Consider the following 25,788-nt stretch of genomic DNA (forward strand, 5'->3'; position numbering starts at 1 on the left):
AATGGGTGACGTTTCGGGTCGAGACCCTTCTTCAGACTGGTTAGGGTCACCCATTCCTTCTCTCCAGAGATGCTGCCTGTCCCACTGAGTTAAGGTCTGAAGAAGGGTCTCGACCCGAAACGTCGCCCACTCCTTCTCTCCAGAGATGCTGTCCGTCCTGCTGAGTTACACCAGCTTTTTGTGTCTATCTTCGGTTTAAACTAGCATCTGCAGTTCCTTCCTACACAACCCACAAACCTGCACGTCTTTAGTATGTGGGCAAAACTAGAGCACCTGGAGAAAACCCACGCAGTCACAGGGAGAACGTACAAACTCCATACAGACAGCACCCGCGGTCGGGATCGAACCTGCGTCTCTGCCGCCATAAGCAGCACCACTGTGCCATCCCCAAATCTCTGGCCGCCACTGGCGGAGCGGGAGCACGTGGCCGCCGGCTGGGTGAGGTCGCGTGGCGACGCGGGGCGGTGACGTCACCCTTTGTCCCTTATTTGGGAGTGAGGAAGTTGGCAACCCTACCGTATCGCGACAATGACAATAAATATCTAAACTACACCCCCATTTAGATCTCAGTTGGAATCACCCCCAAAGACTGAAAACCCAAGGAAAAGATGTGCTTCCTAATGCTGGGTCAACGCTGGCTCCCTGCAGAGTAACTCCACTGGTCCCTTTCCCTCCTACTTCCTTGCAACCTTGCAACTAACTCTCCCAACGTACCTGCCCGTCGATTTCCCTTTGATTCTTTTACCTCATACCTAACTATGGCAGAGGTTTAGGTCGACTGAGTTTGAGAGGAAGGGTAGGCAGGGGTTCAAATTATCACAAGTAATAGGAGCAGAAATAGGCCCGTCAAGTCCACTCCCATTCAATCATGGCTGATCTATCTTTCCCTCACAACCCCATTCTCCTGCTTCTCCCCCATATCCAGGCCTTTCACTTTTCGGTAAGTTACAATGAGGTCCCCTCACTAGGGTTGGCAACTATCCCGTATTAGCCGGGACATCCCGTATATAGGGCTAAATTGGTTTGTCCCGTATGGGACCGCCCTTGTCCCGTATTAGGCCCGGGGAGCACTGTAGGCCCGAAAACTGTAGGCCCAGACACTATAGGCCCGGGGGCCGCTGTAGGCCCGGAGGCCCAGGCGCCGCCTGACGGAGGTTGCACAGCAACCCGCCTCCTGTCCCGGGCGGCCGCCTTTGGTAGAGCGGGAGCAGGTGGCCGCTGGCTCGGTGAGGTCACGTGGGACGCTGGGAGGTGACGTCACCTTTTGTCCCTTATTTGGGAGTGAAAAAGTTGGCAACCCTACCCCCCACATCCTCCTAAACTCCAGCGCGTAGAGGCCCAGTGCTGTCAAACGCTGGCCCAGTGCTCATCATATGTTAACCTAATCATTCCTGGGATCATTCTGGTAAACCTCCTCTGGACCATCTCCAACTCTAGCACGTCCTTCCTCAGATATGGGGCTCAAAACTGCTCACAGTAATCCAAACGCGGTCTGACTAGTGCCTCAGTATTACCCCCTTCTCCCTGTTTCTATATTCTAGCCCTCTCAAAATAAATGCTAGCATTGTAGTGGGCTGATGGACTGAAGTGTACAAGGAGTATTACGGATAATGCAAATTAACTTAGAGTCTGGGTTAACACATGTACCTCTGATGTTGTAGCCATGGCAGAAACGTGGTAGAGAGAAGGGCAGGACTGACAACTTACTTTAGACTTTAGAGGTACAGCGCGGAAACAAGCCCTTCGGCTCACCGAGTCCACGCCGACCAGCGATCACCCCGCACATTAGCACTATCCTACACACTGGGGACAATTTGCAATTTTACTGAGGCCATTTAACTTGTAAAAACCTGTATGAATTATTTGCTTACTGAAAGACTTTGTCTCAATGTCTCATCTTTTTTTGTGACCCCCCCTGTTCTAATTGAACGATTCAATGCCAAGTATAACTTTCGCGGTTCCAAGCTCCTTATGCTCAAGACTTCTGTTACATCCATTCATCTACCTCCTTTCCAGAAAGTGCCTGAGACAAATATTCCCGCTTCCCTAAGCTCTATAAGTGCAGGCATCACATCCCCCCTCTGGACCTCTTTCAACTGGCTCCAAATCTTTCCTGTAATGCCGAGTCAAAACTAAATGCAATATTCTTGAAGGAAAAAGCTGCAGTTACTGGAAGTCTGAAGAAAAAAGTGACATTAATTGCCAAAAGCAGTCGGCTGGTACGCAGACAGACACAAAATGCTGGAGTAACTCAGCAGGACAAGCAGCATCTTTGGAGAGAAGAAATGGGTGGCATTTCAGGTCGAGACCCTTCTTCAGACTGAAGGCCTGTTTCCATGCTATAGCTGTTAGCCTTACATCGGTAGCGGGGAAGATGCTTGAGTCGATTATTAAAGATGTAATAGCAGCGCATTTGAAACGCAGTGACAGGATTGATCAAAGTCAGCATGGATTTATGAAGGGGAAATCGTACTTGACTAATCTTCTGGAATTTTTTGAGGATGTAAAAGGTAGAATTGATAAGGGAGAGCCAGTGGATGTGGTGTATCTGGACTTTCAAAAAGCCTTTGACAACGTCCCACACAAGAGATTAGTGTGCAAAATTAGAGCACATGGTATTGGGGGTGGGGTATTGACATGGATAGAGAACTGGTTGGCAGACAGGAAGCAAAGAGTAGGAATTAACGGGTCCTTTTCAGAATGACAGGCAGTGACTAGTGGGGTGCCGCAAGGCTCGGTGCTGGGACCCCGGTTACTTACAATATATATTAACGATTTAGACAAGGGAATTAAAGGTAACATCTCCAAGTTTGCGGATGACACAAAGCTGGGTGGCAGTGTGAGCTGCGAGGCGGATGCTATGAGGCTGCAGGGTGACTTGGATAGGTTGGCTGAGTGGGCAGAAGCACGGCAGATGCAGTATAATGTGGATAAATGTGAGGTTATCCACTTTGGTAGCAAGAACAGGAAGGCAGATTATTATCTGAATGGTGTCAGATTAGGAAAAGGGGAGCTGGGTATGCTTGTACATGTGTCACTGAAAGTAAGCATGCAGGTACAGCAGGCTGTGAAGAAAGCTAACTGCTGAAGGCAGTGAAGGCCTTCATTGCGAGAGGATTTGATTTTAGGAGCAAAGAGGTCCTACTGCAGTTGTACAGGGCCCTAGTGAGACCGCACCTGAAGTATTGTGTGCAATTTTGGTTTCCTAATTTGAGGAAGGACATTATTGCTATTGAGGAGGTGCAGCGTAGGTTCACCAGGTTAATTCCTGGGATGGCGGGACTGACACATGATGAAACAATGGGTCGACGGGGATTTAGAAGGATGAGAGATCTTCAAGATTCAAGATTCAAGATTCAGTTTATTGTCACATGTACCAATTAAGGTACAGTGAAATTTGAGTTACCATACAGGCCGCCAACTCCTCGATGTTAGGCCGCAGTGGGGACGGAGATACGACACGGAGAAAAATCACATCTCCGTCGAGGTAAGAGATTGAAAAAGAAAATCCCCCAATTCCCCCCCCCCCCTCCACCCCCCACATAAAACAAACCAAGAAACAATAAAACATACTTTTAACACATACTTAAAATAATTTAAAAACAGTAGAAAGGACAGACAGACTGTTGGCAAGGCAGTCAGTGCTGGTGGTGCCACCCGGTTTTATAGAAACATATAACATTCTTAAAGGATTGGACACGCTAGATGCAGGAAAAATATTCTTGATGTTGGGGGAGTCCAGGGGTCACAGTTTAAGAATAAAGGATAGGCCATTTAGGACTGAGATGAGGAAAAACATTTTCACCCAGAGAGTTGTGAATCTGTGGACTTCTTTGCCACAGAAGGCAGTGGAGGCCAATCCACTGGATGTTTTCAAGAGAGTTAGATTTAGCTCTTAGGGCTAACGGAATCAAGGGATATGGGGAGAAGACAGGAACAGGGTATGGTAACATTATATTGAATGGTGGTGCTGGCTAGAAGGGCAGAATGGCCTCCTCCTGCACCTATTTTTCTTTGGTTCTATCTTGCAATGCATCAGGTGGGTGAGGTAACCTGGTGCCACAAACACACACACACACTACAGTGATGTCACACACACACAGAATAGTGACATGCCACCTGACCGTGACGTCACACGCACACACAGAGTAGTGACGTTGCACCTTACCGTGGCGTCACACGTACACACAGATTGTGACGTGGCACCATGCCGTGGCGTCACGTCTGGGCATCGCGACGCGGCGACGTCGTGGAGCGGGGACGCGCCTGCGCGCTGCAGCCTGGCCGAACCCGCCTCTCCTCAAGCGTTCGCCGGCTCCGCAGCGGCTGGAGGCGACCGGGCCTTGGGACGCTGAAGGACGGGGCATCAATCGCCAACATGCGAGTCCGGTAGATGCAGGTGGGCAGAAACTCTCGGTGAATTGAGGAGGGCAATGGCCGATCAGGGGTGGGTGGGAGAAGTGGTTTAAAATAAATGTCTCCGTCGACTACTACCCTCGGCGAGGCGGCCGCGGACCCCGTTACCATGGAAACCACGGCGCCGCGCATGCCCCGCCCCATAACAACAGTCGTCGTCGACATGGCGACCGCCCGGAAATGACGTATGCTTCCGCCCGATGGGTGGTCAGCGCCTTCATCCCCCGCTTGGTTGCCAGTGGCAACGTCGCCCCTCTCTCTTCCCTCTGGGTCCCCCATCATCTGGTGTGTGTGTGTTGCTTCAGGTTCCAGCGTCTGCAACTCATTCTCTCAGCAATAACATCTCACCCACCGGCTTGTATACACTGGAATTTAGAAGGATGGGAGGAGATCTTATTGAAACGTATAAGATTATTAAGGGGTTGGACACGTTAGAGGCAGGAAACATGTTCCCAATGAGTCCAGAACCAGGGGCCACAGTTTAAGAATAAGGGGTAGGCCATTTAGAACTGAGATGAGGAAAAACTTTTTCAGTCAGAGAGTTGTGAATCTGTGGAATTCTTTGCCTCAGAAGGCAGTGGAGGCCAATTCTCTGGATGCATTGAAGAGAGAGCTAGATAGAGCTCTTAAGGATAGCGGAGTCAGGGGGTATGGGGAGAAGGCAGGAACGGGGTACTGATTGAGAATGATCAGCCATGATCACATTGAATGGCGGTGCTGGCTCGAAGGGGCGAATGGCCTACTCCTGCACCTATTGTCTATTGGCTTGCCCAATTACTTTCCCGTATTGGAATGCGAGCCTTATGTTTAAATCACAGAGTGAGACACAAGATCTCCTCAACTTGGTCAAAAAGACCCGCTTCAAAATTTAATCACTACTCTACTCACTACTCACTGCGCGAGATAACCACTCAATCAACCACAGTAATCAACCAGAACCAGACGTGGCCATGACTCAAGGGTTTAGTTTATTAGAGATACAGCTCGGAAACAAGCCCTTCGGCCCATCGGGTCCGCGCCGCCCAGGACATTAACACTATCTTACCTACACACGCACACACTAGGGACAGTTTTTACATTTACCAAGCCAATTTACCTGCAAACCTGTACATCCTTGTAGTGTGGGACGAAACCGAAGATCTCGGAGAAAACCCACGCAGGTCAAGGGGGAGAACGTACAAACTCCGTACAGACAGCACCCATAGTCGGGATTGAACCCGGGTCTCCGGCGCTGCATGTATCTATAAACTAAACTAATGATAATTAGTTCCCTTGGATTATTCATATGTCTGTATGTTGAATGGTTTAGCATGCTTCAGCACCTTACTCCGTTTAGAATTGTCAGGGTTGTAGATATAAAACGTCTAGCATTTTTCCATGTGATAAAGATTGTTGAGTTGACAATAATTTCTCTTTTTATTTTCCCCACAGTGCATATTCAAATTGTGTATACGACATGGAGAATTTCCAGGGTTACTCATCTGCTCTGGGAAAGATGCAGTCTCCAAGGACTAAAAGAACTGTAAAAGCCTCAGCCTCTGTAGGGCATTCGACATGTCAACCAAAGACGAGTGCAGAGATTATTAGTGAGGCCCGAACTTCATTGAGAATATTAAAGACGCAGAGACCATTTACCCCAAAAGATGACCAAAGGAAACTGTTTGGGTTGACTTCCTCTCGTACTGATGAGATTAGGCCTCCATCTTCTTTCAGGTACAGATATCAGATAGTTAGATTTCTCAATTTCTCAATATATATTTCTCAAATATTTATCAAATATGGTCGTAAATTGATCCCTGGTGTGTGTAGGATGCAACTAGTTTCATCCAATATGGTAACTCTTTTTGAAGGTGAATCAAGCAGGTGAATCTGATATTAGAGCCACAGTTTTATTTTAATTTTAGGGGTTTATTGAACTAATTGTCAATTCCTGTAGCTAGTGAGCAGAAGAAAAGCAAAAGAATAATCCGAGGGAACTAATTATCATTAGTAAAATGAAAATTCTGTTACTCTGTAAATAAAACAGCAGTGTTTTCAAAATGTTCATTGCTTGGCAAATGTTGATGTTCAATGGGACCGATATCTCCTGTACAGATGTCATTGAAATTTCGTTTTGTTTAGTTTAGAGTTACAACGCGGAAACAGGCCCTTCGGGCCACTGTGTCTGCGTCGACCAGTGATCCCCGCACACTAACACTATCCTACACACACACCAGGGACAATTTACGATCATACCAAGCCCAAGCTTCATACCTGTACGTCTTTGGAGCGCGGGAGGAAACCGGAGACCCCGGAGAAAACCCACGCAGGTCACGGGGAGAACATACAAACTTCGTACAGGCAGCACCCGTAGTCAATATCGAAACCAGGTCTCTGGCGGGTGGCTGTGCCACCTTAAAAAGGTCTCCTGCACTAATCTAACTGTACTGCACTGCAACTAAACTATCCTCTCACCAGCTGCAGTGTGGCCTGACCTTCCATCTACCATTTACCTTATTGAAGACCTTTGAACTATCTTTAATCGGACTTTATCTTGCACTTAATATAGCACCTTTTATTCTTATCTGTACACTGTGGACGGCCTGATTGTAATGTATAGTCTTTGACTGGATAGCACGCAACTACAAAAATGAATTTTCACTGTACCATGGTGCACGTGGCAATAATAATTAACTAAACGGAACACTAAAACTAAACAGTAATAATAATAAACCTTCCTTGATTGCTTCTTTGTACTGATCTATGGTATAATTTGACTGGATACCACACAAAACTTTGTTTTCAGTATCTTGGTACATGTGACAATAATAAAACAATACTAACAGCAGAATTAGACATGGACAATTGTGCACAGTTTTGGTCTCTTTATCCAAAAGAGGATAGAAGGCACAGCATGTGCAAAGAAGCTTCACCAAAATGGATGCTTAGACAGGTTTGTGAAGTGGGATTCATTAGGTTAGACTTTTATTCTGTAGAGTAAGGAGAAAATGTGAGGAGATGTGAGGAGATTTCATTGCAACTTATAATATTCTTGCCAGGGTGGATGCAGGAAGAATGTTTCATCTAGTTGAGGAGTCTAACACTATCCTACACACACTAGGAACAATTTTTACATTTACCAAGCCAATTAACCTACAAACCTGTACGTCTTTGGAGTGTGGGAGGATACTGAAGATCTCGGAGAAAACCCACGCAGGTCACGGGGAGAACGTACAAACTCCGTACAGACAGCACCCGTAGTCAGGATCAAACCCGGGTCATCGGTGCTGCAAGCGCTGTAAGGCAGCAACTCTACCGCTGCGCCACCGTGCCGCCGAGATCTTTGGTTTCCTCCGACACTCCAAAGACGTACAGATATGTTGGGTAAATTGGACTTGGTAAATGTACAAATTGTCCCTAGTGTGTGTGGGATAGAGTTAGTGCGCGGAGATCGCTGGTCGGCGCGGACTCGGTGGGCCGAAGGGCCTGTTTCCGTGCTGTATCTCTAAACTAAAACTAATCTAAAGCAGGAATCAGTCTAGTGAAGCATCTTTGTACAGTTTGTTTTGACTGTCCTTGCACTAATTTTGTTCACTCAAGGTTAGCTATATGCTATATTTAACCCTGTAATATTACATTGATAACTCCAAGCGATTCATTTTGGGGATTTTTTTATGTTGTCCTTAAGCAATATTGCCGCAGACAGCTGTGGAGGCCAAGTCAAGGCGGAGATTGAACAGATTCTTCACTAGTACGGGTGTCAGAGGTTATGGGGAGAAGGCAGGAGAATGTGGTTGAGAGGGAGAGATAGATCAGCCATCATTGAATGACAAAGTAGACTTGATGGGCCGAATGGCCTAATTGTGCTCCTATAGCTTATGAATGAATATCTTTAAAAATCTCGTCGTAAGCACCAGGAGGAACTAAAATTCCATGCTATATTTCTACAGCCTTCATGCTCGCAGTTTTGAAGGAAGTGAATCAAGACCCTTGACAGGAGCACGGCTCAGTCCACTTGATCACGTGAGTGTAAAACAACAAACCAAAGCCAATCCTCTGGATGCTTTCATGGAAACATAGAAACATAGAAAGTAGGTGCAGGTGGAGGCCATTTGGCCCTTCGAGCCAGCACCGCCATTCATTGTGATCATGGCTGATCGTCCCCAATCAGTAACCCGTGCCTGCCTTCTCCCCATATCCCTTGATTCCACTAGCCCCTAGAGCTCTATCTAACTCTCTCTTAAATCCATCCAGTGATTTGGCTTCCATTGCCCTCTGTGGCAGAGAATTCCACACATTCAGAACTCTCTGGGTGAGAAAGATTTTTCTCACCTCAGTTTTAAATGGCCTCCCCTTTATTCTAAGACTGTGGCCCCTGGTTCTGGACTCCCCCAACATTGGGAACATTTTTCCTGCATCTAGCTTGTCCAGTCCTTTTATAATTTTATATGTTTCAAGAGAGAGTTATGGGGAGAAGGCAGGAACGAGGTACCGATTGTGGATGATCAGCCATGATCACAGTGAATGGCGGTGCTGGCTCGAAGGGCCGAATGGCCACCTCCTGCACCCATTGTCTATTGTCTAAGATACCCCAAATATTGTAGATGCTTGAATCCGGAGCAATAAATAAACTGCCTGTGGAACTCAGTGGGTCAGGCAGCATCTGTGGAGGGAAATGGACTGATGACGTTTTGGGTCGAGACCCTCCCAAAGGACAACCTATTTGAACTGTTCAGTTTGAACATTGTGGCTTTTACAACATAGAACATTACCGTGTAGGAAGGAACTGCAGATGCTGGTTTGCACCGAAGATAGACACAAAATGCTGAGTAACTCAACGGGTCAGGCAGCAAAGGAATAAGTAACGTTTCAGTCGGAAGAAAGTTCTCGACCCGAAAGGTCACCTATCCATGTTCTCCGGAGATGCTGCCTGACCCGCTGAGTTACTCCAGCACTCTGTGAAACGTCACCTATCCATGTTCTCCAGAGATAGAAAATAGGTGCAGGAGGAGGCCATTCGGCCCTTCGAGCCAGCACTGTGAAATGTCACCATTCCATGTTCTCCAGAGATGCTGTCTGACTTGCTGAGTTACTCCAGCACTCTGTGAAACGTCACCTATCCATGTTCTCCACAGATGCTGCCTGACCCGCTGAGTTACTCCAGCATTTTGTGTCTATAGATCATGACAGCACAAGAATACTCCCTTCGGCCCACAATGTCTGTGCCGAACAGGTTGCCAAGATCATCACTTATCTACCTGCATGTAATCCATATCCCTCCATTCCCTGCCTATCCATATGCCTATCCAAAAGTCTCTTAAATGTCACTGTGGTATCTGCCTTCACGTACCACCTCCAGCAGCGTGTTCCAGGCACCTATCATTCCCTAGGTAAAAAAACTTGCCCCACGTATAACGTATCACGAAACGTATAAGATTATTAAGGGGTTGGACACGTTAGAGGCAGGAAACATGTTCCCAATGTTGGGGGAGTTCAGAACAAGGGGCCACAGTTTAAGAATAAGGGGTAGGCCATTTAGAGCTGAGATGAGGAAAAACTTTTTCAGTCAGAGAGTTGTGAATCTGTAGAAATCACTGCCTTCTGAGGCCAATTCTCTGAATGCATTCAAGAGAGAGCTAGATAGAGCTCTTAAGGATAGCAGAGTCAGGGGGTATGGGGAGAAGGCAGGAACGGGGTACTGATTGAGAATGATCAGCCATGATCACATTGAATGGCGGTGCTGGCTTGAAGGGCCGAATGGCCTCCTCCTGCACCTATTGTCTATTGTCTATTGTCACACATCTCCTTCAAACTTTGCTCCTCACCTTAATGCTGTGCCCTCTGGTGTTTGATTTTTCCATCCTGGGAGAAGATTCTGACTGTCTACCCCATCTATGCCTCTCGTATTTTCATATACTTCTCCCCGCAACCTCTGGTGTTCCAGAGCAAACAAATCTGTCTAACCTGTCCTTTTCTGTCAATTATTTTGTAATGAAGCTGTGAAAAACGTCTTATCAGAAGTGGTGGAAAATATATTGTAATGGATCGATTTTTCATCTATAATTTTCACCAGTTTAATTATCTCAGCACAGGGAACATTTGGCACGATATAGTTTAGTTTAGTTTAGAGATACAGCGTGGAAACAGGCCCTTTGGCCCAGCAGGTCCGTGCCGACCAATGATTAGTTCTATCCGACGCATTAGGGACAACTTACAGAAACCAATTAATGTACAAACCTGCACATCTTTGGGATATGGGAAGAAACCGGAGCACCCGGAGGAAACCGACGTGGTCACGGTGAGAATGTGCAAACTACGTAGAGACAGCACCCATAGTCAGGATCGAATCCGGGTCTCTGGCTCTACGACAGCAACTCTCCTGCAACTCCACTATGCTGTCCTCGTTAAGATATCTGAGTCTGTTAGTAGCTAGCCTAGGGAACATATCTGAGTCGGAAAGTAGCTAGCCTAGGGAACATACTGGTAAATAGAGTCATGGAGTATTTCAGCATGGAAACAGGCCCAAGTTGCCCATGCTAATCAACTCGTCTCATCTCCACTAGTCTCTCGATACGATGCAATATGATACGATAGATCTTTATTTATCCCAGGAGGGAAATTGACTACCTGTCTACCTTTGGCCCATAGACCTCTAAAGCTATCCTATCCATGTATCTGTCTAAAAGTTTCTTTAAGGTTGAGATAGTAGCTGCCCCAACAGCCTCCTCTGGCAGCTCGTGCTATACATCCACCACCCTTTGTGTGAAAAAGTTACCCCCCAGGTTCCCATTAAATCTTTCCCCCCTCACATGTTCTCTGGTTCTTAATACCCCTACTCTGGGCAAAATACTCCGCATTTACCCAATCTATTCCTCTCATAATTTTATACACCTCTATAAGAGCCGCCTGCGCTCCAAGGATTAGAGCTCAACTTCTCACTGTAGCTCAGGCCCTCGAGTCATGGCAACATCCTCGTTAATCTTCTCTGTACCCTTTCCAGCTTGACAACATCTTTCCTATAACACGGTGCCCAGAACTGAACAGATTGATCCTAAGGCCCTATATCGAGGATGTTTACATGTAGTAATTAGACCAACGTTTGTGATGTTGTCCATGAAAGAATATCCTCATAATATGTGGAGTTTACATTGACTCCCACACAAATTTCACAAGATTTGCAACTCAGTTAAAACTCAACCCATCGCCTTTATAAGTCAATACAATGAACTGCAGACTTTGGACTCTTGAGTAAGACAGAGTGCTGGAGTAACTCAGCAGGTCAGGCAGCAGCTGTGGAGGGAATGGATAAGAGGGAATGAGTGTGAAGAAGGGAAACGTTCCCTTTCCAACCCCTCCAGAGATCCTGTCTGACCTGCTGAGATCCTTCGGCACTGTGTGTTTTGCTTGCCCTTTTCAATATCAATAGGCTTCGTGCATGATTCCCAATCTCAGGAGGCAGAATGCATTCTTGTAAGATTAAAATATGGCTTCGACGGTACATAGTGTCGCCAACTGTCCTGTATTAGCTGGGACATCCCGTATTTTGGGCTAAATTGGTTTGTCCCGTATGGGACCGCCCTTGTCCCGTATTAGGCCCGGGGGCCGCTGTCGGCCGGGACAGTGTAGGCTAACGGAGTGTGTTCGGGAAACGGGGCTGCATGTGTTCGCCTAACAGAAGTTGCGTAGCAACCCGCTTCCCGGCCCGGGCGGCCGCCATTGGTGGAGCGGGAGCACGTGGCCGCTGGCTGGGTGAGGTCACGTGGGGCGCGGGGCAGTGATGTCACCTTGTCCCGCATTTGGGAGTGAGAAAGTTGGCAACCCTAACGGTTCAACAGACAGGCTGCTTAAACTTAACTGACAGTAGATTTCCAAGGGCCTGTGAAAATTAGGCAGAAAATGGATATAAACATACTTGGATCAAACAATTCAGTATTGTCTGTAGTATGACCCAGAACCAGGGGCCACAGTTTAAGAATAAGGGGTAGGCCATTTAGAACGGAGATGAGGGAAAACTTTTTCAGTCAGAGAGTTGTAAATCTGTGGAATTCACTGTTCAGAAGGCAGTGGAGGCCAATTCGCTGAATGCATTCAAGAGAGAGCTGGATAGAGCTCTTAAGGATAGCAGAGTCAGGGGGTATGGGGAGAAGGCAGGAACGGGGTACTGATTCAGAATGATCAGCCATGATCACATTGAATGGTGGTGCTGGCTCGAAGGGCCGAATGGCCTACTCCTGCACCTATTGTCTAAAGAGTGCATCCCTTGATCTCCTTTGCCACTCTTGCTGACTCTAAACAACACACCAAAATTAAAGGAACATAAGAAACAGGGTTGGACTGTGTGGCCCCTCTCATCTGTTTTGAAATAAGGATTATTATATATCAGGTGTATGTAATAGTGCCACCTTTGGTTGGAGGATTGTAAACGATTGAATAAACCACAGTACAGCTGGGCAGTCATGTACCGTCCGGTCAGCAGTGAGTTAACTTGTTATTCTGTGTCTGAGCTCAAGATATCACAAATTGGCGACGAGGGTGGGATCGTCGATTCCCCAGCTTTACTTGTTTGTGTAGATATTACACAATCGAGCCAGCACCGCCCTTCAATGTGATCATGGCTGATCATTCTCAGTCAGTACCCCGTTCCTGCCTTCTCCCCATACCCCCTGACTCCGCTATCCTTAAGAGCTCTATCTAGCTCTCTCTTGAATGCATTCAGAGAATAGGCCTCCACTGCCTTCTGAGGCAGAGAATTCCACAGATTCACAACTCTCTGACTGAAAACGTTTTTCCTCATCTCAGTTCTAAATGGCCTACCCCTTATTCTTAAACTGTGGCCCCTGGTTCTGGACTCCCCCAACATTGGGAACATGTTTCCTGCCTCTAACGTGTCCAACCCCTTAATAATCTTATACGTTTCGATAAGATCTCCTCTCATCCTTCTAAATTCTAAATAAGGAATTCCTTCTAAATAAGGAATTCTACCGAGGCACGGAGAAGGTTGTATAACTTTTGGTGTCAAGGAAAGCTGGAAATCGGGTCACAAAGTTGAATTCTGTGAGACTGTTAAAAAAAAAATAATCTAAAATGGCGATGCCCAGTGGATATATCGGAACATTGGGTGAGTTCCAGCAAAGCCGGGAAACGTTCAGTGCGAACATCGAACATTTAGAGATGTTTTTTGCTGCAAATAACATCACTGAAGTAGAAGCTTCTGATGCAGAATCAAGACGATTCAATGAATCAGAATCAGAATCAGAATAGCCTTTATTGTCATCCAAAAAAACAAGTCTTTTGGACGAAATTCCGTCACCCACAGTCCAACAATAAGAGCAATAGAAATAAGCAATAACACACACTATCACAAACCAACACAAAACAAACAAAAAAGAAACATCCATCACAGTGAGTCTCCTCCAGTCACCTCCTCTCTGTGATGGAAGGCCAGAATGTCTTTTCTCTTCCCCTGCCGTCTTCTCCCGCGGTCAGGCTGTTGAAGTTGCCACGTTGGGGCGGTCGGGGCTCCCGACATTGAAGCCCCCGCCAGGCGGAGAAAAATCCCGCGGCCTATTTCAGGCCGCGCCGGACGGTGAAAGGTCCGCAGCGGGCCGACCCAAGCCCTGCGATTTGGGGCGGGCGAAGCCGCTGCCAGAGCTCAAACTAGCAACTCAAACTAGGAAAAGAGCAATTTTTCTCACTGAAATGGGTCCCGATGTTCATGATACAGTAAAGAATTTATTAGCTCCAGCCAAACCAAAGGACACGCCTTTGAAGGTTATTCTGAAGAAGTTAACAGAACATTATGACCCTAAGCCCTTAGAAATAGCTGAAAGCTATCGTTTTGGAACGAGATGCCAACTTCCAGAGGAGGATATTAGTAATTTTATCGTGACGCTCAAGAGGTTATCAATTCATTGTAATTTGGGAAATTTCCAAGACCAGGCGTTAAGAGACCGTTTCGTGTGTGGACTGAGAAGTGAGCGGATCCGAAGTAAGCTGATGACAGTGTATGACCTGACCTTTGAAACAGCTTGTAAAACTGCTTTGTCAATGGATATGGCAGAAAGGGGTTCTAGAGAAGTTAGGACAACTTCTAGACGACCAGTGGACGAGTTGAACAAGCTGCAGTCCAGCAAACTAAAGACGGATAAGTCGACAAAGACGTCAGAGAATCGTTATCCATGGAAAGGTAGCAAGACGACTGCAAAGTCATGCTATCGCTGTTTGGGCTCACATCTAGCACAGTCTTGTCCGTTCTTCAAGGCAAAGTGCTACTCGTGTCACAAGATGGGACACCTAGCGAAGGCTTGTCGAAAGGCTAAGCAGAAAAAAGGTTCAACAACAAGTAAGCTGCATTCTGTGGATCAACTGCAGGCAGAGGAAGAGCTTCTCGATATATACACCATCTGCAGCAATGAGCTAGTAAACCGGAAGACAAAGAATGTGTCCGTGCAAGTCCAGTTGAATGGAGCTCATGTTAGCATGGAAGTCGACACAGGAGCATCTGTGAGCGTGATTCCAGAATTGGTGTATCGGGAGAAGCTGAGTCAAATTCCTTTGGAAGCGAAGCGAATCGAGCTACGTGGTTACTCTGGAGAGAAGATTCCAGTGTTAGGATGCGTACATGTACCAGTTAGGTATAAGGAGCAACAGGCAGAGAACGTAGTGAATGGGCAACACCCATTGTAGTTGTACCTAAACCTGATGGTAGTGTTAGACTGTGTGGGGATTATAAGGTGACCGTAAACCAGGTATTTGAAGATAGCAGACCAGATATCCTACCAACGGCAGAGGATTTGTTTAGCACCCTCACAGGTGGTCAAGTCTTCACAAAAATGGACTTGACAAATGCCTACTTGCTGTTAGGTGTAGATGACGAATCTAAATCCAAGCTAACTATTAACACGCATTTGGGATTGTTTCAGTTCAATAGGCTTCCATTTGGTATATCATCAGCCCCAGGGATGTTTCAAGGGGTAATGACACAAATTCTAGAGGGAATTGAAGGTGTGGTGTGTTACTTGAATGACATCCTCATCGCAGCCCCTGACAGGCAGACACATGATGAAAGGTTGGAAGTGGTACTCAAACTACTTGAAACACACAGTGTTCGAGTGAAGGCACAGAAGTGTGAGTTCTTTCAAAACTCGGTAGAGTACTTGGGTCATAAGATAGACAAGGATAGTCTACATCCCACCAAGGGTAAGGTTGATGCGATCAAAAATGCGCCCACTGCCAGAAACATATCTGAGATCCGGTCCTTTTTAGGATTAGTGCATTATTATGGGAAGTTTGTGCCAAATCTGTCCACCTGTTTACATCCCTTGAATGAGCTTATGAGAAAAGATGTACCATGAAAGTGGACACGTAAATGTGATCAAGCTTTCAAGTCATGTAAAGCTCAGTTGGCAGAGAGTTCAATGCTTGTTCATTACGATGTCAATAAGCCGATGAAGTTAGCATGTGATGCTTCACCATACGGTGTTGGTGATGTGATCTCTCATGTGTTAGAAAATGGAGAATAAAGGCCAATAGCATTTGCGTCTAGAACACTCAATGCCAGTGAGAGAAATTATGCGCAAATAGAGCGAGAGGCTCTTGCATTAACTTTTGCCGTTGGAAGGTTTCACAAATACTTGTATGGTAGAAGGTTTGTAATCGAGACAGATCATCAGCCATTGACAGTGATCCTAAATCCAAAAGCACACATACCAACTCTGGTAGCAGCCAGAATGCAAAGATGGGCATTGATATTGTCTGCATACCAGTATGACATTCAGTAACGTAAGGCAGCAGAGCACAGCAATGCTGATGCCATGTCTAGATCACCTTTGGAATCGGAGGTTACCCCAAACAGAGAGGACTTGTTTTACTTCTCTCATGTAGATGAGTTACCTATCACATCAGGAGACATTCGGAAGGCTACTCGCACTGACAGATTTTTGTCAAGAGTGCAGGAATATATTACAAATGGATGGCCAAACAAATTGCCGAATTCAGAGGCAGAACTGAAACCATTCTTTGTACGTAGGAACGAACTCTCAGTAGACCAAGGTTGTGTCATGTGGGGAGCGAGAGTTGTAATACCGGAAAAATATGGAGTAAAATTGCTAGAAGATCTTCATGATCAGCATTTGGGAATGTGTCTAACAAAGAGTCTAGCTAGAAGCTATCTATGGTGGCCAGGTCTAGATAAGGATATAGAACAAATGGTGAAAGAGTGTAGCACATGTCAAGCAGTTGGAAAGAATCCACCCACAGTACTGCTACAGCCATGGAAATGGCCGGTTAGAGTGTGGCAAAGATTACACATTGACTTTGCAGAGTTAGATGGACAACAATTGTTCATTGTTCATTGCGATTGATAGTCACTCCAAGTGGGTTGAGGTGTTTTCGATGAAAAAAACGACATCCAGCAAAACCATAGACATTTTGCGAGGGTTGTTTGCATCCTATGGATTTCCAGAGGAAATTGTGTCTGATAACGGACCACAATTCTGTTCACAAGAGTTTGCACAATTCATGAAAGGGAATGCTGTAAAACACACTAGAGTAGCTCCATACCATCCCGCGTCCAATGGAGCAGCAGAACGCACAGTGCAAATTGTGAAGTGGACATTAGTCAAACAACTGCTGGATCCAAATCCAAAGAAAAGACAGTTGTCTTTGTTTCACAAACTGGCTACACTTCTGATTACATATCGAAACACACCTCACACCACTACTGGTCAAACACCAGCTGAACTGTTCTTGAAAAGAAAACCCAGAACAAGGTTTTCACTGTTGAAACCAAACTTGGCTCAAACCGTAGAAGAGAAACAGGAGAAACAAAAAGCATATCATGATGGAAGTATAGTAAAGGAAAAACCATCATCACAAGTGGGTGAAGTGGTTACCTGGAAGAGTAGTGAGAAAGTGCGGACCACGGACATACTTGGTCAAGATGTTTGGAAGTGGAAAGGTGAGAAAAGTACACATTGACCATGTCATGCCTATGCAAGCACAGACAGGATTGAAATCAGACCAATTAGACGAGTCAGATAATTGGGTTACCACTCAAGTACAGGTACCAGATGAACCAGAAATGGTACAAGAAGGTACACAAGTTAGTGTATTAGGGTGGCAGGAGTTGTAATAGCGCCACCTTTGGTTGGAGGATTGTAAATGATTGAATAAACCACAATACAGCTGTGCAGTCATGTTCCGGTCAGCAGTGAGTTAACTTGTTATTCTGTGTCTGAGCTCAAGATATCACAGTGTACAATATTTAACATTGGAATATTCAGTGAAACATTGGTCACCAATAATGTAGCATTTAGATTGTGTAGTAAGGGTATAGTTATGGGTGAACACATAACTCCTGTGTATGCGTATTGCACTCCCCGTATGGTCTTTCTGCTGACTGGTTAGCACGCAAGAAAAGCTTTTCACTGTACATGTGCATTGGTGAGACCACACCTGGAGTATTGTGTACAGTTTTGGTCTCCTAATCTGAGGAAAGACTTTCTTGCCATGGAGGGAGTACAGAGAAGGTTCACCAGATTGATTCCTGGGATGGCAGGACTTTCATATGAAGAAAGATTGGATAGACTCAGCTTGTACTCGCTGGCATTTAGAAGATTGAGGGGGGATCTTATAGAAACTTACAAAATTCTTAAGGGGTTGGACCGGCTAGATGCAGGAAGATTGTTCCCGATGTTGGGGAAGTCTAGAACAAGGGGTCACAGTTTAAGGATAAGGGGGAAGTCTTTTAGGACCGAGATGAGAAAGTTTTTTTTCACACAGAGAGTGGTGAATCTGTGGAATTCTCTGCCACAGAAGGTAGTTGAGGCCAGTTCATTGGCTATATTTAAGAGGGAGTTAGATGTGGCCCTTGTGGCTAAAGGGATCAGGGGGTATGGAGAGAAGGCAGGTACGGGATACTGAGTTGGATGATCAGCCATGATCATATTGAATGGCGGTGCAGGCTCGAAGGGCTGAATGGCCTACTCCTGCACCTGTTTTCTATGTTTCTATGTTTCTATGTTACAATAAACTAAACTCAAACTCAAACTCAGTTTGCATGTAGACACAAATGCTGGAGTAACTCAGCAGGTCAGGCAGCATCTCGGGAGAGAAGGAATGGGTGACTTTTCGGGTCGAGACCCTTCTCGAGACTTGAGTCTGAAGAAGGGTCTCGACCCGAAACCTCACCCATTCCTTCTCTCCCGAGATGCTGCCTGACCCGCCGAGTTACTCCAGCATTTTGTGGCTACCTTCGATTTAAACCAGCATCTGCAGGTTTTTTTCCCTACTCAGTTTGCTCGTTCTCCCTGTGAGCACGTGAATTCCCTCCCACATCCCAAAGACGTGCGGGCCGATAGGTTAATTGGGCCCACGTGAATTGTACGTCATGTGCAGGGAAAATAGGATGACATAGAACTAGTGTGAACTAGGGTGATCAATGATTTGGATTGGACTCGGCGTATTAACTTGTCAAAATGTTGTTTAAATTCTGGACTTTGTTTTTCTCTGGATCAGAAACCAAAAATTGCTACCACTTCATGTAAAGATGAACAGGCTCCCATTCCGAAACCGCCACTGGACCCAATCGAGATTAAAAGAGTAAGCAGTGCTCGTGCCCGACTGTTTAAAGTAACTTCCCAGGGAAATCTTCTGCCTGACAAAGCGAGTCATCCCGAAGAAAGTAAGTAGCTCAAAATATTTACGCCCAGTTGGGTTATTCATTGTTCCTTTTTGATTCTTGGAAAAAAGTAAAAATAGTTTTGTTACTGAAATTCTGAAGTAGACAATAGACAATAGGTGCAGGAGGAGGCCATTCGGCCCTTCAAGCCATCACCACCATTCAATGTGATCATGGCTGATCATTCTCAATCAGTACCCCGTTCCTGCCTTCTCCCCATACCCCCTGACTCCGCTAACCTTAAAAGCTCTATCTAGCTCTCTCTTGAATGCATTCAGAGAATTGGCCCCCATTGCCTTCTGAGGCAGAGAATTCCACAGATTCACAACTCTGACTGAAAAAGTTTTTCCTCATCTCAGTTCTAAATGGCCTACCCCTTATTCTTAAACTGTGGCCCCTTGTAGTTTTGTAACTGTACTCCTCTGGTAAGACCATACCTGGTCAGACTACATCTGGAGTATTGTGTGCAGATTTGGTCTCCTAATTTGAGGAAGGACATCCTTGCTATTGAGGCAGTGCAGCGTAGGTTAAGGTTAATCCCCGGGATGGTGGGACTGTCATATGATGAAAGAATAGAAAGACTGGGCTTGTATTCACTGGAGTTTAGAAGGATGAGAGGGGATCTTATAGAGACGTATAAAATTAAAAAAGGACTGGACAAGCTAGATGCAGGAAAAATGTTCCCAATGTTGGGGGAATCCAGAACCAGGGGCCACAGTCTAAGAATAAAGGGGAGGCCATTTAAAACTGAGGTGAGAAGAAACTTTTTCACCCAGAGAGTTGTGAATTTGCGGAATTCTCTGCCGCAGAAGGCAGTGGAGGCCAATTCAATGGATGAATTTAAAAGAGAGTTAGATAGAGCTCTAGGGGCTAGTGGAATCAAGGGATATGGGGAGAAGGCAGGCACGGGTTACTGATTGTGGATGATCAGCCATGATCACAATGAATGTCGGTGCTGGCTCGAAGGGCCAAATGGCCTCCTCTTGCACCTATTTTCTATGTTTCTATCTATGTTTAGACTTTAGAGATACAGCAGGGAAACGGGGCTTTCAGCCCAGCATGTCCGCCGTGACCAGTGATCACCCCATACACAAGCACTATCCTCCACACTTGGGCCAATTTGCAATTTTACCGAAGCCAATAAACCTATAAACCCTTGCGTCATTGGAGTGTTTGAGGAAACCGGAGCACACCCAGAAAAGAACAACGTGGTCACAGGGAGAACGTACAAACTCCGTACAGCCATCATCCATAGTCAGGATGGAACCCAGATCTCTGGCAGCAACTCTATCGCAGCGCCACTGTGCTGGCCCGAATCCTTGGTCTCCTATTCCATCCCAGTCTTCACTCATAGAAACATAGAAACATAGAAAATAGGTGCAGGAGGAGGCCATTTGGACCTTTGAGCCAGCACTGCCATTCATTGTGATCTTGGCTGATCATCCACAATCAGTAACCTGTGCATGCCTTCTCCCCATATCCCTTGATTCCGCTAGCCCCTAGAGCTCTATCTATCTCTCTTTTAAATTCATCCAGTGAATTGGCCTCCACTGCTTTCTGTGGCAGAGAATTCCACAGATTCACAACTCTCTTCTCACCTCAGTTTTACTTTATCACAAGACCTTCTCCACAATGTTAGTTGCTTCTATCCTGAGAGTTTAACTATTCTGTTGAATTGGCACTCCTCGTGCTTGTCACCTCAAGTCAGGAGTAGTGTGCTCTTCAGCCTACTGACAACAATATTCTAAGTTTTGATAATATGTGCTGTTTGCAAATAACTAAAATAAAATGGAAGAGCAGAAACAAGGAACTGCAGATGTTGGTTTACAAAAAAAAGACACAAAAGTGCTGGAGTAACTCAGCGGGTCAGGCAGCATCTCTGGAGAACATGGATAGGTGATGTTTCACAGAGTGCTGGAGTAACTCAGCGGGTCAGGCAGCATCTCTGGAGAACATGGATAGGTGACGTTTTGGATCGGGACCCTTCCTCAGACTGTGTTTAATATAAATATTAACTCAGATGTGCAAATCTTGATATCCTGCAATCTTGAAATTTAAATTTCTGGTTCAAAGTGAGATCGCTTTTACTGACTCATTTGCAAGTTTAACACTCAACTATCTTGTGTAATATAGATTATTTTAAAAAGCTCTCTTATTACTGTTATTGTATATTTTTTCAGATATTGCCACTCTCAGTTTTAAGTGAGTGGTAATTTCTTTTCATTGTTGAAAAGAACCACACTCATTGTTCAACATTCTCATTTATTCGGTTTAATAAATCCATGGGCCGAATGGCCTAATTCTTCTCCTATAACATGATCTTATGAATTTGTGAAGTAAAAATTTAATTGCTCTGTTTCAGGACAAATGACAATCAAATACTCTTGAGTATTAGTAAACACTCTCCTCCCCCACCTTGCCCCTTCCTCCACCCTAGTCGTTTAACCAGTTCCACATTTCACATTGTGTCCCTCCTGAGTTCACACCTTCCCTCGCCAACCATGGGCCCATCCAGGGCGCCTGAGGTCATTTGTTTGCCAGTCCTGATTAGTCCTGGTCTTTTTCCGCCTCCAACTCTTCACCCCCTTCCCCCCCCCCAATACTTTCAGTCTGAAGAAGGGTCCCGACCTGAAACGTCACCTATCCTTTACCTCCAGCGATGCTGCTTGACCCGCTGAGTTACCCCAGCACTTTGTTTGTACCTTTGGTAAAAAAACAGCGTCTGCAGTTCCTTGCTTCTACGCTTGAATCTTGACTCGTCAATGCAATGCCCTCCTTGTAGCCTTGCACTAAATAACGCAGAGTTTTATGCTTTACTTATAGTTATAAAGAAGTTACATTCAGATGGATCCCTCAGCAATAAAAGCTCCTCATACGATGCTGATAAATCTGCCTCATCGCAATTGAACACAGATATCTTAGCAACTGGAAGCAGGCAATGTGAGGGAGAAGATATGATGCCTGACAGGATTATGGAGCATTCCAGCTCACTTTCACCACAGAATAGTCTTGAGAGGTACTTCTTTGATCCAAATATTATGGTTGAAGTTCCAATTATTTATAAAGCACCCAACCAACTAATGCATTTGGAAATGAATTGATATTTATTTTCTAAAGTACCTGGGGAACATCGGTTTAAGGTGAGGGGGGGGTGGGGGTAAAGATTTAATAGGAACCTGAGGGCCAACTTTTTTACACAAAGGTGGGTAGGTGTATGGAACGAGCTGCCGGAGGAGGTAGTTGAGGCAGGTACTATCACAACGTTTAAGAAACATTTGAACTGCTACATCAACAGGACATGTTTTGAGCGATATGAGCAAAACGCAGGCAGGTGGGACTGGTGTACATGGGGCATGTTGGTTGACTTGTATGCGTTGGGATGAAGGGCCTGTTTCCACGCTGCTGAATCAAACATATCAGGAATATTAACTTAAATCATTTTGTTTCTTGATCTCCTTATTCTTGTTGATTGTTGACAATGTTCCTTTTGCAAATGAGTAAAATGTTGTAAACTGTGGTTTTAACAATTTTTAACATAGAAACATAGAAAATAGGTGCAGGAGTAGGCCATTCGGTCCTTCGAGCCTGCACCGCCATTCAATATGATCATGGCTGATCATCCAACTCAGTATCCCGTACCTGCCTTCTCTCCATACCCCCTGATCCCTTTAGCCACAAGGGCCACATCTAACTCCCTCTTAAATATAGCCAATGAACTGGCCTCAACTACCTTCTGTGGCAGAGAATTCCACAGATTCACCACTCTCTGTGTGAAAAAAAACTTTCTCATCTCGGTCCTAAAAGACTTCCCCCTTATCCTTAAACTGTGACCCCTTGTTCTGGACTTCCCCAACATCGGGAACAATCTTCCTGCATCTAGCCTGTCCAACCCCTTAAGAATTTTGTAAGTTTCTATAAGATCCCCCCTCAATCTTCTAAATTCCAGCGAGTTCAAGCCGAGTCTATCCAGTCTTTCTTCTTATGAAAGTCCTGCCATCCCAGGAATCAATCTGGTGAACCTTCTCTGTACTCCCTCTATGGCAAAAATGTCTTTCCTCAAATTAGGAGACCAAAACTGTATGCAATACTCCAGGTGTGGTCTCACCAATGCCCTGTACAACTGCAGCAGAACCTCCCTGCTCCTATACTCAAATCCCCTTTATCTTTTTGTGGAAAATGGAAGATGTCTCGTGGCAGTGTTGATAATATTCTGACTGAATTTGTCCTCTGACACTCTCTAGGATAGTGTGTAGGATAGAACCCTACACACATTGTCGGGTTCTATCCTACACAACCTGGACGTTGGTCGGTACGGACTCGACGGGCCGAAGGGTCTGTTTCCACACTGTAAATCTTAACTAAACTAAACAAATAGGACGGGGGTGGGGGGGGTGGGGGGGGATGTGATGGAGCGGAGGTCAGGAGATATTACATAGTAAGGAAGGCAAATTCATTGCTAGTATTTATTATCAAGAGGACTGGAATACAAAAACAGAAACGTATAAGATTATTAAAGGGTTGGACACGTTAGAGGCAGGAAACATGTTCCCAATGTTGGGGGAGTCCAGAACAAGGGGGCACAGTTTAAGAATAGATGGTAGGCCATTTAGAACTGAGACGAGGAAAAACTTTTTCAGTCAGGGAGTTGTGAATCTGTGGAATTCTCTGCCTCAGAAGGCAGTGGAGGCCAATTCTCTGAATGCAATCAAGAGAGAGCTGGATAGAGCTCTTAAGGATAGCAGAGTCAGGGGGTACGGGGAGGAGGTAGGAGCGGGGTACTGATTGAGAATAATCAGCCATGATCACATTGAATGGCGGTGCAGGCTCAAAGGGCCGAATGGCCTCCTCCTGCACCTATTGTCTATTGTATATTGTCTATTGTCTATTGTCGATCAAATCCCGAACAAACAGACTTAAGAACAGTTTTTACCCCAGGGCCATACGAGAACTGAACACTACCTTTGCACTAGGCAACACCGTTAAAAAATCTTGTACTTAATATAATTGTATTTAATTGTATTTATGTATTTATTTGTTTTTGCATTTATTGCATATATGTTTGTACGCACCGTCAGGATTGGCTATTTTTTAATTTCGTTGTACTCGTTGCAATGACAATAAATGAATATTATTATTATTATTATTATTGTCTAATGCTGAGGCTCCATAAGGCACTGGTCAGGCTACATTTGGAGTATTGTGAGCAAATGTGGGCCCCGTATCTGAGGAAGTATGTATAAGAAGATAACTGCAGATGCTGGTACAAATCAAAGGTATTTATTCACAAAATGCTGGAGTAACTCAGCGGGTCAGGCAGCATCTCAGGAGAGAAGGAATGGGTGACGTTTCGGGTCGAGACCCTTCCGAGGAAGTATGTGCTGGCTCTGGATAGGGTCCAGAGGAGGTTTACAAGAATTGTTCCAGGAATGAGTGGGTTAGCATATGATGAGCGTTTGACAGCACTGGGCCTGTACTCGCTGGAGTTTAGAAGGTTGAGAGGGGACCTCATTGAAACTTACAGAATAATGAAAGGCCTGGATAGAGTGGATGTGGAGAGGATGTTTCCACTGGTGGGAGAGTCTAGGACCAGAGGTCACAGCCTCAGAATTAAAGGGCGCTCTTTTAGAAAGGAGATCAGGAGGAACTTCTTTAGTCAGAGGGTAGTTAATCTGTGGAACTCATTGCCACAGAGGGCCGTGGAGGTCAAGTCAGTGGGTATTTTTAAGGCAGAGATGGACAAATTCTTGATTAGAACTGGTACGAAGGGATATGGGGAGAAGGCGGGAAATTGGGATTAGGAGGCAGAGATCAGCCACGATTGATCCATTCTTTCATCATATGTCAGTCCTGCCAGGAATTAACCTGGTGAATCTACGCTGCACTTCCTCAATAGCAAGAATGTCCTTTCTCAAATTAGGAGACCAAAACTGCACACAATACCCCAGGTGCGGTCTCACTAGGGCCCTGTACAACTGCAGTAGGACTTCCTTGCTCCTATACTCAAATCCTCTCGTTGTGAAGGCCAACATGACATGAGCTTTCTTCACTGCCTGCTGTACCTGCATGCTTACTTTCAGTGACTGATGCACTAGGACACCCAGATCTCGTTGTACGTCCCCTTTTCCTAATCGGTCACCATTCAGAGAATAAACTTCCTTCTTGTTCTTGTCACCAAAGTGGATAACCTCACATTTATCCACATTATACTGCATCTACCGTGCATCTGCCCACTCACCCAATCTATTCAAGTCACCCTGCAGCCTCATAGCATCCTCCTCGCAGCTCACACTGCCACCCAGCTTTGTGTCATCCGCAAACATGGAGATGACACATTTAATTCCCTCGTCTAAATCGTTAATATATGTTGTATTCATCATATGAGCAGAGATTTGGAGTCCATTAGGCCATTACGGGTAGGCCATTTAGAACTGAGATGAGGAAAAACTTTTTCAGTCAGAGAGTTGTGAATCTGTGGAATTCTCTGCCTCAGAAGGCAGTGGAGGCCAATTCTCTGAATGCATTCAAGAGAGAGCTAGATAGAGCTCTTAAGGATAGCGGAGTCAGGGGGTATGGGGAGAAGGCAGGAACGGGGTACTGATTGAGAATGATCAGCCATGATCACATTGAATGGCGGTGCTGGCTCGTAGGGCCGAATGGCCTCCTCCTGCACCTATTGTCTATTGTCATTAATGTCTGAATAAAGATAGTCCGAG

The 25,788-nt window shown here is 45.5% G+C and overlaps 1 protein-coding gene across 1 annotated transcript in view; it reads left to right on the forward strand.

Moving 5' to 3' along the window:
• Window positions 1–4,285: 4,285 nt before the first annotated feature.
• The window catches only part of armc2 (armadillo repeat containing 2), a 93,032-nt gene continuing 71,529 nt past the window's right edge, over window positions 4,286–25,788 (forward strand). The window contains exons 1-5 of the mRNA XM_078400255.1: window positions 4,286–4,399; window positions 5,848–6,129; window positions 8,346–8,418; window positions 18,913–19,078; window positions 21,899–22,091. Of these exons, the coding sequence (XP_078256381.1) occupies window positions 5,873–6,129; window positions 8,346–8,418; window positions 18,913–19,078; window positions 21,899–22,091 (689 nt within the window). The 5' untranslated portion in view covers window positions 4,286–4,399; window positions 5,848–5,872. The remainder of the gene's footprint in view (window positions 4,400–5,847; window positions 6,130–8,345; window positions 8,419–18,912; window positions 19,079–21,898; window positions 22,092–25,788) is intronic.

The sequence above is a fragment of the Rhinoraja longicauda genome, chromosome 5 (genome assembly GCF_053455715.1).
Source record: "Rhinoraja longicauda isolate Sanriku21f chromosome 5, sRhiLon1.1, whole genome shotgun sequence".
In the NCBI taxonomy this organism is placed as follows: Eukaryota; Metazoa; Chordata; class Chondrichthyes; order Rajiformes; family Arhynchobatidae; genus Rhinoraja; species Rhinoraja longicauda.